Raw genomic sequence first — 14,543 nt, 5'->3', positions numbered from 1 at the left:
CTCAACAAAGGATGCGAAATTACGTGCATATCGTAAAGGGATTATTTTAAGATATTTACGGGCAAGCCAGCTGTGGACATTACTTGGCTTGTAACTGCAGAGAAATCCAGCATCCAAAGATTCTTCACATATTTGATAATAAAAGGTAATGCATTAAAATTTATTTTTATTTTGCCTGACCAAAAAACCATTTTAGTTTATTTTTCTTTTAGATTTGGCTATTGGTAAATTTTTCATGTCAACGGAGCTGGACATAAATACTTCTGGAAGTGTACAATTTTAAGCCTAGTACTCAGATCGGCTAAAAGTTTTACTAGTCCAAAAAACTCTTTCTTTGCAGTGGAACCGAAGTTTTCAAAGTTCACCCACAAGTTATGTAACATGGTCTTACCTTCAAGCAAATGGGATTGTTTACAAACGGAAAACAAATCGATTGGAGCAGTTAAAAAATAGTCTGCACCAGCTGAGTCTGCAACAATGAAATACAAAAAAATATAAATGGAATGATAAACGAATGTTTTTATTTACGTAAATTAGTAGCTTAATGCTTCCTTCTCGTCCCACGGATGCTTCGCCATCATACCCGCGTCATCCGCAGTCGAACTCCAAATCTGAATAGGCTTATTGGACCACGAGGCAGTGGTAGCCGGATCGGGAACGGGGTTGTTCCGTTGATGCTGCATAATTCGCCCAGCATTCTGGCAATGGCTGGTAATGGCTCCTCCAGCTGTCCCTAGACGGGCGTTCTTTTTCCTTCCACCCTGTAGAAGCCAACGCGTTCTCCATCTCCGCTTTAGCTGCCAAGTAGCTAGTTTTTGGTGGTGAAGTCCTGTGTTTCCCAAACACACATAAATAAAAACATTCGTTAAACATTCCATTTATTTTTATTTTAATTTCTTTGTGTACCAGCAGACTACTCCTTTTTAATTTTCTCCAATTGATGTGTTTTCCGTTTGGCAACAAACCCAGCTCCTTGTGGGTGAACTTTGATAACTTCGGTCACACTATAAAGAATAAGATTTTTCGACTAGTGAAACTCTTAGCCGATTTGAGCACTAGGCTGAAGTCACTAAATAGTGCCTTTCGCGATAGAAAATGCATGTAGGGTAGATGGTAGATGGATCTCAGTGGAAAGAGGCTATTACTCATTTCGTTACCTTTCACCGTTATCTCATCTGAGGAAATGCCCTAAATCACTTACACAATATCTATTTGGTTAACTTAAAGATTTTGAATGCATTTTTAGTTGAATCCAAATAACTTTGTTTGCAAATTGAAATTAGTTTTGCATCCTTCAGGAAATTTTAAAATATATGCTTTTAAAACGGAAAACATTTTGATAAAGAAAAGGAAAATTTGAATTGGAATCAAAATTTTTTTACGTTTGTAAAAGCTTGTTTACACTATGGTTTATTTATGGAGTTATATGGTTATTGGTTAAAGCCTTGTACTCAGATCGGCTAAGAGTTTCACTAGTCGATAAATCTTATTCTTTATAGTTCAGTTCAGTTTAGCCGCAATGCATGTAGCATTGTCTTAATGTCAAGAACCTGGGCTCCTCCATCTCCGCTTTAACTCACGGCTTTCGACGGCAACTGGAGGTGAGCAAAAGTAGGGTCTTTGTCGGGCGTCCGGTGTTTATAGGAATTCTTTGGTATATTTTCCTATTGGTAAAGTTCCATCACCATAAAAAAACCAAAATCAGCTGTTCTGGCTCCACACAGACATTATATGTCATGACAGGAGCGCGGAGAGAGGGTTTTGGAGGTTTAACCTCCCCAGAATGGTTTTAAATTAATTTTAAATAAGCAAAATTATTACATCTTCAAGTTTTTAAAGAGCCTTGAGACAATTAAATAAAATGTATTTAGACGATTTAAATAGATAGTCTTTTTTCGGTGCATCTCTGAATTCTTCTTCTTGACAGTGAAAATTTTAACATTCACTACGAAAACGTAAACATTGATGACAAGGAACATTTAAAAATTGTAAAACTCCGAAGCACCAGATATATTATAATTAGTCACAGCTGTTCAGACCAGCTCTTATCGGATGATATATGGTGGATGCGCTCTGTGGAAATCGGGGCTGCAAAAACCCCAGCTATTTCAAATATAATTAATAAAATTATGAAACCCCTGACCTTGGTAGATTCCTTTTTATTCTTCATACGCAACCATGCAGACGCTGTTTGGCCTTTAAGCCTAGTACTCAGATCGGCTAAGAGTTTCACTAGTTGAAAAATCGTGTTTTTTATAGAGTGACCAAAGTTTTCAAAATTTACCCGCAATGCATGTAGCATGGTCTTACTGTCAAGCCGCTGCGTTTGTTGACAAACAAAAAACAAACAAAATACTACGCTCCTGTGCTAAAATATATTTAAAAAAATATATATAATGTTTAGCGGATGTTTTTATTTATGTAAAATAGTAGTTTAATGCTTCCTTCTTGTTTCGGAGATGCTTCGCCATCTTCTCCGCGCCATTTGCAGTTCAGCTCCGATTACCAACATGCCAACATGGGCCCTGGGGGAGTGGGAGCCGGATTGAGAACGGGATGATGATATAAGCAATTAAATGGTGCACAGTATCGCGTCATTGAAAAAACGTCAAGTTAGCAGTACTTATTGATTACTTAATAGGTACAAATCTGTTACTAAAAAAAATAAATCTAGCCCCTCATTTAGAAACAAAAAATGTAAAATGATTCTGACCGTAGGAGAAAGTGCTTAAGTAATGGCCACCACTATGTATATTATAGATATAATTTTTACAAAAAATTATTATAAACTTGTTAAAAAAAACCAGGTTTCCAGACAAAAGTTTGCAAAACTCTTTTAAAGAAGTAGATTTTCTTATGTGTCCACTAAATAATATTAAAAACCTTATTGGATACATACGAATCTGTAGATATCACATAATCGCCAAACAATTTGCCCACATCACAACATCTTGCCTTCAAGGTGACATTAGAAAGGTCGATATCTAAATAAAGTTTTTTTTAATCTATGGTGAAATGTTGATATTTATTTCGACAATTTAAATACTATTTAAATTTTATTGCAATAGAAAAAAATAAGAATTCATATGGACTTATTGTTTATGTGAAGTATGTATCTTTAACAAATGTTTTCCAGAATTTCCAATTAATATTTATACAGGTACTTATTTACACAAATAGGAATGTGCGTTTAGTGATTTTTAAATGTACAGATGAAAAATGGATTTCGTAACCAAACATGTCTGCGTCTGGCCAGCATTATGTACAAATGTACGAGAGTATGCAGATTTAGAGACGTACGTAAATATGTATTGCCAGAAGTTAGTATGATCATTTTTGTGAAAATCTGAGTGCGAATTTTAATATTGTTAAGGACATTATAAACTTGGAGGTTTGGGGATGTGGGTCAATTCTTAAATGTGACAGATTTATGATACTAATTTAATCGTCACAGAGCATTTCTTTTATAACATACATAGTTTTCATAGATAAAGGATTTATATATATATATATTGTATATTATATGTATGATTTGTTCTATATGAGATTGTTGCCGAGAAACAGTTTTCAATAATAACAAAATTAAATAAAATAAATAAAATATAATTGGTTTTGTAAAACTAAATTTTTTGTAATATTTAACATTGAAGGTGTAGTTCTGGAGATTGAGTAGTACGGGCTGCCATTCTTATGTGCCCATTGTTGGCTCCTGCCTTATTTCAGATTTCAGCTTGACAAATTCCTTGGCTACTTCATCATTGTTACGTTGTGACAAAATCCTTAAAATGGTCCAACCCGTCTCGTCCATTTCAATACGCCTCATTAAGGGTAACCAGCATGCGACAGAGCCCTTTTAATAATAATATGTACATTGTATAAATAACGTGTAGTAAAATTTAGAAAAATACTCCAAACCTTTTCTGATATATCTTTTAGTGGAATTACAGCAACGCCTACAAGTCTATCATCACGAGCAAAACAATAGTCCTTAACGCAAATGTGCAACTCAAAAAAGTCTAGCTGCTCCTCATTTCCAATGGTGCTAGAAAGAAATTGTAATATAATTAACTATTTTAGTATTTGTTTTACAACTAAATACTTACAAACTAAAAGATTCGTTGTATTTGGGTGACCAATTGTTGGACTTTGACTTTGTAGCGAATTTTCGTTTTTTTTCTTGCAGGTGTGGTCCGATTAGATTAATGTCAACAAATGGTCGAAACATTCCCGACGGTATTTGCCATTTAAGATCATTAGCAGCAACGACTGAGGGAGAGAATACAATATTTTAAATACATCTTTTGACAAAATTTAGTTTATTTTACCTTTCACGTTCACTTTATGTTCGCCAGTGCCTGGATGGGAAAATAAGTCTATTTGCACGGAAATTTCGCCGACACTTTCCTCTGCGCTTTCAGGATCAACTGTATAAATTAAAAATTCAATTTAAGCATAAACTCGGGAAGGGGTTTTTTTTTGCATAAGTCGCAAGTAAAATTTATACAAAATATATGGCTAAAAGGGTTTTTCAATGTTCAATTATGTTCGAAAGTTACAGCACCAAAAAGGAATTCTTCTCAAAGCCTCGTTTTTCAAACTGGTAAAACCTATTTTCTTAACTGGAAGCTAGAGGTGTGGCTACCGGCTATTGTATGATCCAAATTTAATTTACCAATATTTTTCAATTTTTGGTTTCTACCGTTGGAGTACCTTAATTTTGTTACATTAAAGAGTTGTATAACTGAAAGTTTTTATTTTTTAAACTTCTAATCATTTATAAATTTGCTTTGTAACAAATTCAAAGTTTCAAGTTTCAAAAGCTTCAAAAAATTGCCAAAAAGACCGAGACATGGGTGAGCCTTCTTTCGTTTTATCTTTAAAAGGTCTTTGCAAAATAACAAAAATTAAAAATTAACGGCCTAATCGATAATTTCATTTATTCATCTGTTGAAAATAATTGTTTGAATAGATTTTTTATCTGAGAATATGAAAATAAAAACTTCATTACGTTTCGAGCACATTTAGCTGTACTTACCCTCATGGACTTGGCTAGATATAAACGTTTTGATTAAGGTGTCGGTCATTTGGGTATATAAACTGAGTGCGTAACGTAGACTTTGCAGTTCAGAGGATTTTTCTAGAAATGTCTTTTTCAGTCCATTGCCACCGGCGTGGAAATATTGTTTTATTGTATCTAAGGCAACGTCAAGCACGGCACATTGTTTTGGTGACAAATTTTTTTCGACTTCCTTCGATATGTCCATTACCCCGCTAAGGGCACTTTTGACATCCTGTTTTCCTGCCATATGGGACTTGAACAATCGTCCCATGTCTTCAATTTTTGCATTGGATGCTAAATTTTTTGCATTGTCAGTAAGGTGCTTAAACATCATCTATTTAAAAAAGAGTATATCAATTTCACGACCTAAAGATTTATTATCAGTATACGAACGGTTTTATCAGTCATTGGTGGTAAAACAATGGTTTTCTCTAATATTCGCATTACGATCTTCCATAGCTCTTTTAGTAATCTCTTCAGTACGGTTTTTTCACATGACTGGGCATAAAGTGTTAAAGAACCATCAAGTAAGTCCATGAGCGGTCTCAAAACTTCATCTGCCTCAACGGCGACGGCGTTTCTTTGAGCTGCTAGGTTACCAGCCGCCAGAGTTCCACTGCCTCCCTTAATAGAAAGCAGCATATCACCTAGTTCTCTCACCGACTGAGTTATTCGTGGCTCCAAACTAAATGAAAATAAATTCAAAATACAAATTATGATGCCTGCACTGTATGTTTCGGGTCGCAGTATAACCCACCTGATAGCAAATTGTGATGCCAAATCGTCCAACGCCGAGTTAAGGTTCTGCTGAAGTTCTTTCAAAATATTGGCTGCATCCTCCTCTAGCTTATCTCCTCCCATTGACTCAAACATCTTTTCCAATTGCACCCTTAGTTGTTGAATATTGTTCATAAGTATGCAAGCCTATAGCCGCAATGGCAAAAGAAATGGGTTAATAAAAAATAGCGCGTAGGTGTTCGATTCTCCGCTAACTTCTTTTTACTCACAATTCTTTCATCCTTCATATGATCTGGAAACTCTACTTTTACAATATCCGCATAAGCTATAAGCACTTTTACGATTGTTTTAGCAAAACGCCTCATGTAACGTTTCCAAATTTCTGGATCAGGACACTCGAGTTTGCTAACAACATCGAAACATTGCGTCAATTGCGTAAAAACGTCGACAACCGAATTTGAAAAAAGCGCGTGCTCGCTGCTCTTTTGAAACTACAAGATAGACATTGCAGATATTTTATAATTTTAGTATTGGTTATAGTAACGACTATATTTCCTAGGGATCTGCACAAGCACAAGAAAGTAAAAGCAATTGAAGGACTTAAAAAAATAATAAGACAGAAAGCTTCCTTTGGGAAGCCAGGACATGCGTAAATTAAACCTTCCCAAAATTCTTATTTTTTTGCAAGTTGTATATAAGTCGGAACTAGCCGGATCGGACAACTACACTGGTCGGCATAAGTATTTTGACGAAACAAACGTTAAATATACGTTAATTTGAACTTACTTCTTGTAAGCTTTGGCATCAATGGAAAGGTCATTTAAATGCCGTTTGAATAATACAATACATTTTTTAACCCATTCAGTACTTATTGAAAAGGACGAAACCAAACAAAAATAATAGTAACTGAAAAATAATTTTTCTAAAATCAATTTGCTTATGTTTTTTATGATCTTCTTCGCGGACTTTGGACCATCGTGTAGTGCGGGGTGCAGAGGAGACAAGGAGAGGCGGAAGATCAACGGTACCAGGAGGCCTTATAAGCGGGTCCAGTGCTGAAGGCTGGACTAGTCAACAACGTCAATTGAAATCAAAATCGAGGAGATACAGCCGTGAAAGTCAGCAAGGAGCAGCAGTTCGGAACAGCATTAGTCTTCGAATTGAGACACAGGCAGCTGAGGTTCCTAAAGGCGTATACACGGTTAAGTTGAGTGGAGATTCGGTCGACTGTTGCGAGGTCTGCCCTAGCTACGTCGAATAGTTAAGCAGGATTGAGCAGGCGTGGCCCCGACGTATCCTGTCGATCCTATAGTATGTAGGATCTATAGGATATAGTTTTTCGATCCAGCTCCTTCCGACTTATGTGTTACATTCAATTGAAATAAGACTTTTGTGAAGGTTTTATCACGATAGATTTAAAACTAAGAGACTAGTTTGCGTAGAATTGGACAGTGTATAGACGGACATGGATGGCTACACCGACTCGTCTAGTGAAACTGATCAAGAATATATATAATTCATGGGTTTGGAAAGATCTCTTTCACTGCGTTGCAATCTTCCGACTGAAATCATACTACCATTTGCAAGGGTTTAAATATTTTAATTGCCTCTAGGTCTCGCCCTGTAATCTCGGAAAAAGTAGCTTTGCTGCTTTCATATCTCCATCACCCTTTCACTCCCTTTATCAAAGAACTTGACTATAACGTTCTTCCTTGATATTATTTGTTTGTGAGTTTTTTTAAGACGAAGAACAAAAATAAGGCATAACTAAATTTAGCAATGGAACAGAACAAAGAAAAATGATTAAGATCCATGGTTATTTATTAAATTTGGGGGTAGCATTTTTGACTAGGTACAGAAATTTTTATTAATAAGGCAAACAAAAAAAAATATTACTATAAAGTAAAGTATGCAAACATCGATGATTGTTTGTATGTATTTGGATGTGTTATTTTTTTTCTTTATTTTGCCTATATTGTTTATATTCGTAGGTAAATGTTGAAAGTTAATCGTTAAAAAAATACAAAGTTACTAAAATGTTTCATGATGTCTTGCTTGGCCGGATTTACACGACATTCTCAGCTGATCGAGATGCCAAAATGAAGTCGGATTGCAATTAGTGTAATTGATTTTAGACGTCAGGCTTCTTTGCCGTTAGCATTTCATAAAGGGAAATCGTTAAAAAAACAACATGAAAACTAATTTCTATTGCAGCTCAGTGAAGAAATATCCTGTTAAGGACAAGGTGGATTTGTTAACTTCATGCGAACGGGTTTTTGCCGACGGAAAAAAATGTTTAATTTCACTTCAAATTTGTTTTTCTGTAACATAACATCTTCAGTTATAAAAACAAAAGAAAATAAAAACATAAGCCCCTAGAATAGATAACATTAACAAATATTCAGAATATACGGTTTCTATAATACATCAACTTCAGCTTGCCGAAGCGGCACAGGTGTGCTTAGATTTACTAGAGCAGGCTTATACCTTCATAATAGAGTTCTTACCCCGTCTTTTTTGTCACGTTTAAATGCGCCGTGAAGGTATTCCAATGACACATCGTCATTCTCATTAAGCCACTGCATCACAAAAGGCTCGAACCATGCTGGGTAATCGGGGACCGCCCCTTTGTAGGGAGGCACCTCTTTAACGTAATTGCTATATAGCCATTTAACTCTAAAGTGAAGATTCATATAAGCCGACGACTTGCATAGACGGTGCTGTTCGTGTTCTTCGAGTGCGTACTTCATGTCGACAGCGAAAAGGTGCCACATTGAGGATGCTGATAACTGCACGTTTGTATTCAAGTAAAATGTGTTATCCTTAAAGAAAATATGAACGAATGGTAAACTAACCTGGCCAATATTTAGTTCCTGGGGAAATTGGTTTAAAACGGTTCCATAACTGTTCTTATCTTCATCTATAACCGATACGATTAAAGCTATTAGCTTGTGCCAGAAGTCAACGCTATCCAGTTTGGGTTCATGATCATCCGGTGCCCGTTTTGCTTCGTTGGGGTCAACCTGTGTGTGGTTTAAAAAACCGTTACTCTGTTATCCAATTTCAAAATAAAGTATCCTTCAGACGACTAATACTAATGACGGCAGCGCGACCTACCTCTACTGCCAGTGACGTCCCTGACCATTTAAGGCCTCCTAACCCTCTAACCTAACCTTTTTAAACTTGATCAGCCTCTCTCGTTGCTTACTTTTATGCAGTTACCTATAAAATATCCTTTTAATGTACGAGAATCGTGTACTCAAGTTCAATGATATGTCATCTCATAGATAATGTCATCAATATATAAGATAGATAATAACGGCACAATAACTGAAAATGTGTTACCTGAAATTCTCTGTTGTAAAGTTCGTAGCAGTTTTCAAACAAGAACTGGTAGGTTGATCTCAGGCATGCTTTAACACAGTCTTTAACTACAGTACTAGCTCTCGGCGGACTAGACAGCTCTTGTACCTAGGAGGATATGTTCATAATATATTTTACTACAACTTAACGTACATTTAAATTACCTTCATGCGGAAAAATGTTATGCTGGTCAATAAATCGACTGTTGATTTTAGATCCATTAACTTTTCTGGGCTCGATGCAGGAAAGTTGTTTCTGTACATTGACAAATCGATTCTAAGGGAGTTGTGCAACTGGTCCAGCAATTTCACAAATTTTTCTTTCTGAGAAACGATAGGTGTAAATGTATTAGATTGAACATATACTTATCCATAATAGGATTTTAGATTAGATTTCGAAGTGTAACGGCAGTTTGGATGTCAAAATCTGAAAGTTCTGATCGAAACCGATTTGACCTCATTTGACACAAGAACTTAAATTGTTGTGAAAAAGTTATCTCTATCTATGCTTTCAAAATGAATAATGTGTAATAATATGTAGATTACCCCAAAATTGCTGGCTGCAAAACGATCACTGGCCGACACAGCTGAAGATGCAGTCGTATGAGCATAATACGCGTTTATGTTTGCCAACAGCGTACTCATTACAGCTGGTACTCCGGGGCAAAGGTATTTGGCAGATAGGCAATGGAAGTGCGTCATAGCTTGATAGATATTCTCGATTCCATACCGCATAGAAAACTCGTCTACAATCTCCTCGGGAATTTCATCAAAGTATAATTTCCAAGCATCGTCTCCTTTTAGAGTTGGCAACTTAACCTTTAACAATGTGACAATATTTTAAAAGTATCACAATTTTTAATAGAAGAAAAAACTTAATATAAATATTTTTCCAGTGCTTACCATTCCGGTATTTTCTTCACAAAGATAATGAAAAAGATTCTCGTGCAAGCAGGTATATTGTACATGATAAGGAGCTACCTTCTCCTCGCCCTTTATTTCAACAGATATATGTAGCCGTATGGCGCCTGATACAGCGGATTTATCTGTGCGCTTCTCCAAGTTGTACCATACATCCATTTCGCCGGAAAGTGTACGAACCTCGATAATTGTTTGGCCCAAAAAATCGTCCGACTCTCTAGTTAATTTCTGACGAAGTTTCGACTTAAGATCATTGTCTTCGTCCCAAACTCGAACTTTTATACGGTCTGAGGAGTTGTGGCACTCGCTATATTATATACCCAATAAATAATAATTCAGTTATCAAAGTAAAATACAATTTGTAAGCAATATAATATGGTTAACGTGCTAAGTTGTGCATATGTAGTATTATTTGGCACACGTGTATTGACATCGCACCGCGAGAGTGTGAAAGGAATATTACTATATAGGGAAAGAGGATGAATTGCAGCCATTGAAAAATATGTAGAAGGAAGCGTTTCCGAACCTATTAAGTATAAATATTCTTGACCAGGATCAACAGTCGAGTTGGTCTGACCTTACATCCGTATGAACGATGAGATCACGGAAACTATTAAAGCCTTGTCACCCTTTATCGAGTAAGCTATCGAGTTCGCCATTAGCCCGATTACTCTATGATAGCGTTTAAACTTTACTTAACTCCATAACTCGAGTCTGAAGATTAATAAAAACACGACACCATTATTTATGAAAAGAAAGCATATATGTGCGGCGTTTCTTAAGCATATGAGTTCTCCACCCTTAGGCATAGCGTCATAATTCCCTTTATATAAGTGATTTAAGGTTGGACCGCGTTCAAAAGATTTAAATTAAATAATAAATAATTTTTGTATACGTGTCAAGCTTAGTCGTGCCGGAAAAATCGAATCCCTAAGCGAATGCTACGTCAGATTCATTAGTGATAAATTGCGGAACGATAGACAAAAAACACCAAATATCAGGGGTACCTCGGAAATCGCAGATCAAATTCACTAGAAGAATCGAAAGTTTCGAAACTTTTCCACGCTCACTCTAACTCCCTTAATAGTAAGGTCTGTCTGTTTCCAGCCCAATTTTGCCTTAGATCCGCCCCTGGTGTCTGTTTGTTTTGTCAAAAATTGTGCAAGCACGACTACTTTTATAAAAGTTAAGATTAATTTAGTTCTTGCATGTCAGGGACTGGCAGTGGTGTTAATGCGATCGAGACCTTAGTATGTGGCGCGACAACAATAATATAATCGAGGAACTTTTCTATAGCCGTTCATCGTGCAATATTAGGTATTTTAAAACCAATCTTGAACAAAGTCTTAGTCCTAGCCTTAGTCTGATCACTTAAAGAGCAAGTTATGATTACACTGTCACACTCACAAAAATTAAGTAATAAATTTTAGAGTACTAGACTGTAAGCCGGCCTGCCTTTAAATCAAGAAAACAAAAGAAGAAAAGGCAACGGATTTTTCTTAAATAGTGGCCCAGTGGGAAGTTCCTCGGGCCATTAAATATTGGTTAAATAATGTGGTCATGGGTTCAGTCCCTAACCTGGATTTTAAATTTTTTTATTTTATGCAGATTGATATATAAATTGTATTGATTTTTAGTTTTGGAGAGGTTTGTGCTTATGAAACTTAAAGTGCCAGATACCTTTAGAAAGCTTGATAATTTTCTTGGAGACAAAAAAAAAATTTGTTAAAAGTGTCATAAAAGCTATTTTTCGATAACTTTTTATTTTTGTTAATTTAACTAATTTTAGTTAGCATTAAATGTTTTCCCCCCTTTTTATACATATATATATATATATATATATATACTCGTAGAGTAAAAGTGTATACTAGTATATGGAAAGTATGTAACAGGTAGAACGAAGCGTTTCCGACCCCATAAAGTATACACTAGTCGGCATAAGTATTTTGATGAAATGAAAGTTAAACATACTCATAATTTGAACTTTCTTCATGTACATTTTGGCATTAATGGAAAGGTCAATTAAAATCCGTTTGAATGATACAAGACTTTTCTTAGCCATATATTGAGATTGCTTGTAGGTGGCGCATTACAACCCGCTTTTCTGCTTGCAACTTTCTATCTCGCTTTGGTTCCTTTAGCTGAGTAACGGGTATCTGATAGTAGTCCTTGTTTTTAATGTATTTTGACTCATGTATTTTGATCCAAACAAATCGGTTTTTTAAACGACTCACATTTGCCAGAAATTCAAAAATTGCGGTTAAAGCATTTTTGTATGCAAGAATTACAAAAGTTGTTAAAAAAAACCTTTTTTCCTAACTGTTGAAAAGTGTTTTTATAAATATTGTTAGGATTTTTTCTACTTATGTGTGTAACCTTTATCCAATTTAATTTAGCAATGTTATTAACTTGTTATTAATTTAAAAAAGTGAAATAAAGCTGTTATGGAAAAAATGGTACACGCACTCAGTAAAAAACACAGCTCTTTGATCACGATTTCAGTATTTTCGATCTTAAAAAAGATCCAAGATCGATTCATGCTCAAACTCTCATGGTCGAAATCGGTTTGCGAACGGACTTTTGAGAATGTTAGATCTCGATTTCGAAATGAATCGTTTCAATATCGAATCGATACCGATTTAGAGATGAATTGTTCTCGGTTTCAACATCGAATCGCTCTCGCTCCCAGAATCCATTCTCAAATAAAAATGCTATTTTTTTTATTTTATATATAAATCAGCCTTACAGATTTCATTTTATTATTAAGTTGATATACAAATTCGGATAACTTATAAATGTACTTTAGTTCCTTTATGAATCCCTATCGGTGGAATAGCCTCTTTTATTTCGTCCCCCCTTATGTATCTTAGAAACTCGTAAGAAACACCGGCACCTAAAACAATATATTATCATGGTTAATATAATTATTGTTACTATTATATAATGTTAATATTGTATATAGAAATATATATATATAGAAATTCTTATTTTAGTTGGAAATGTACAGGCAAATACAAGATCTTACATTTTTTTGGAATTGTTCATTAGTTTCCGATTGGTTAAAATTTAATTAACTTATTCAATATGTAGGGAAGTGAGGTAAGTAAGGAAGTTAGTAATTGTAGTCGATTTCTCTTATGTATTTAAAATAATATTATTAAGAGTTCGCGTAGTTTGTTAATGAGATGATTTTGATTTAAAAGGCGAAGCAAAAATCAAAAAAACCTAGTAAATAATATTTACTAAATATATTTGTGCCATTGCAGTGCCACAGCAAAGGTCTATGGAAACCAAGACAGATAAATTTATACAAGCATTAATAAGATCTTTAGAAACTGTTCTTGGTACTTTGTGTTTTATTCTTTTGCGCCTTATAAAAGTGGCAGCTTCATATTTCGAGCAGTACCTTGTAGGGTATTGTACTTATCAAAAGCAGTTAATACAACGCATTACCGACTTGTTTTTCTTAAGAAAAACGTGCTTGAATAAAAACACAGATTAAAATAACACAAATTGTAAAAATATGATATTACTTACGTTGTAGGCGTGTGAAGGCCTTTTTTAAGTTGAACTCTCGACGCACGTCTTCAAATTTTTCGTCACTTTTTTCTTTAATCAACTTAACCGCAGCGACAAGAGAGGAGTTCGGTCTCCTCTCACCCTCATTTTTTCTACGTCTTCCCCTCACGTCCCTCTTCAACGACCCCAAAACCGAGATTGCTTTTTGCTCGCAATAATAAAATCCACATCGCTTAGATGTGAGCGAGAAGACAAAATTCTCAACCTGAGAAGAACCGATCTCAGGCTGAAGCCTGGCTCTTAATTCTGTTACTAAAAGTTTAGTCACTAAAAACATAAAAAAATGATGTCGTGAAAATCTGAGAACTTCGACTGTCCTAACTAACAGACCTCTCCCTAAAGTATGGCCAAAAAAATAACGTCCATTGCAAACAAAAATTCTTAGACGTATTGTTGAAAATTAATTAAAAATTTGTACTTTTTTCCAGCATAAAGGCATGATATTCTTGCGATTATTTTGACAAAGCGAGACGACCTCTTTCAAGGGACCATCTTGATCATATTTTTTCTACGTTTCAACACCCTGGAGCTTTTCCTGTAAAAATACTACAACAGCAATAACCTGGGGCAGTTGAAGTTTTTATATTCCTTTTTTCTTTACTGGCGTTCCTTCAGTACTTCTGTATTTTCTTGGTTGGTTTTTAAACCAACTGTCCCAAAACCATTGACGCTTTCATTGACACCCTTGTTTTGACATAATTATTAATTCAAGAACATAATTATAAAATTATGGTAATCAAACTTTTGGCAAAAAAATGATTAGGCAGGTTTAAGCCTTTCCCTTTGGACATATCTTTGAAAATGTGAGACGTTCAAACAGCCTTAATATTTAATTCTACTTTTGTTAAAGTACCCACTTTAAAAGGGCAGAAAATTTGGAGCTA

At 35.2% G+C, this 14,543-nt stretch overlaps 1 protein-coding gene across 15 annotated transcripts in view; it reads right to left on the bottom strand.

Moving 5' to 3' along the window:
• Positions 1–2,994: 2,994 nt before the first annotated feature.
• The window catches only part of LOC119546202, a 54,194-nt gene continuing 42,645 nt past the window's right edge, over positions 2,995–14,543 (bottom strand). For 9 of the 15 annotated variants that reach the window (XM_037852967.1, XM_037853135.1, XM_037853473.1 and 6 more), the window contains 14 exons: positions 10,063–10,387; positions 9,706–9,978; positions 9,325–9,483; positions 9,143–9,268; positions 8,653–8,820; positions 8,305–8,586; positions 6,067–6,288; positions 5,817–5,983; positions 5,453–5,744; positions 5,036–5,393; positions 4,326–4,424; positions 4,104–4,266; positions 3,916–4,042; positions 2,995–3,850 (listed from right to left, as the gene is read on the bottom strand). In XM_037852967.1, coding sequence (XP_037708895.1) covers positions 3,689–3,850; positions 3,916–4,042; positions 4,104–4,266; positions 4,326–4,424; positions 5,036–5,393; positions 5,453–5,744; positions 5,817–5,983; positions 6,067–6,288; positions 8,305–8,586; positions 8,653–8,820; positions 9,143–9,268; positions 9,325–9,483; positions 9,706–9,978; positions 10,063–10,387 — 2,923 coding nt within the window. In that variant the 3' untranslated portion in view covers positions 2,995–3,688. Of the gene's footprint in view, positions 3,851–3,915; positions 4,043–4,103; positions 4,267–4,325; positions 4,425–5,035; positions 5,394–5,452; positions 5,745–5,816; positions 5,984–6,066; positions 6,289–8,304; positions 8,587–8,652; positions 8,821–9,142; positions 9,269–9,324; positions 9,484–9,705; positions 9,979–10,062; positions 10,388–14,543 lie in introns of those variants that run through there. The other 6 variants (XM_037853218.1, XM_037853392.1, XM_037853308.1 and 3 more) reach the window with 2 other exon arrangements.

Source organism: Drosophila subpulchrella, chromosome 4, assembly GCF_014743375.2.
Source record: "Drosophila subpulchrella strain 33 F10 #4 breed RU33 chromosome 4, RU_Dsub_v1.1 Primary Assembly, whole genome shotgun sequence".
NCBI classification, from domain to species: Eukaryota; Metazoa; Arthropoda; class Insecta; order Diptera; family Drosophilidae; genus Drosophila; species Drosophila subpulchrella.
This window is presented reverse-complemented; position numbering and strand designations above follow the sequence as displayed.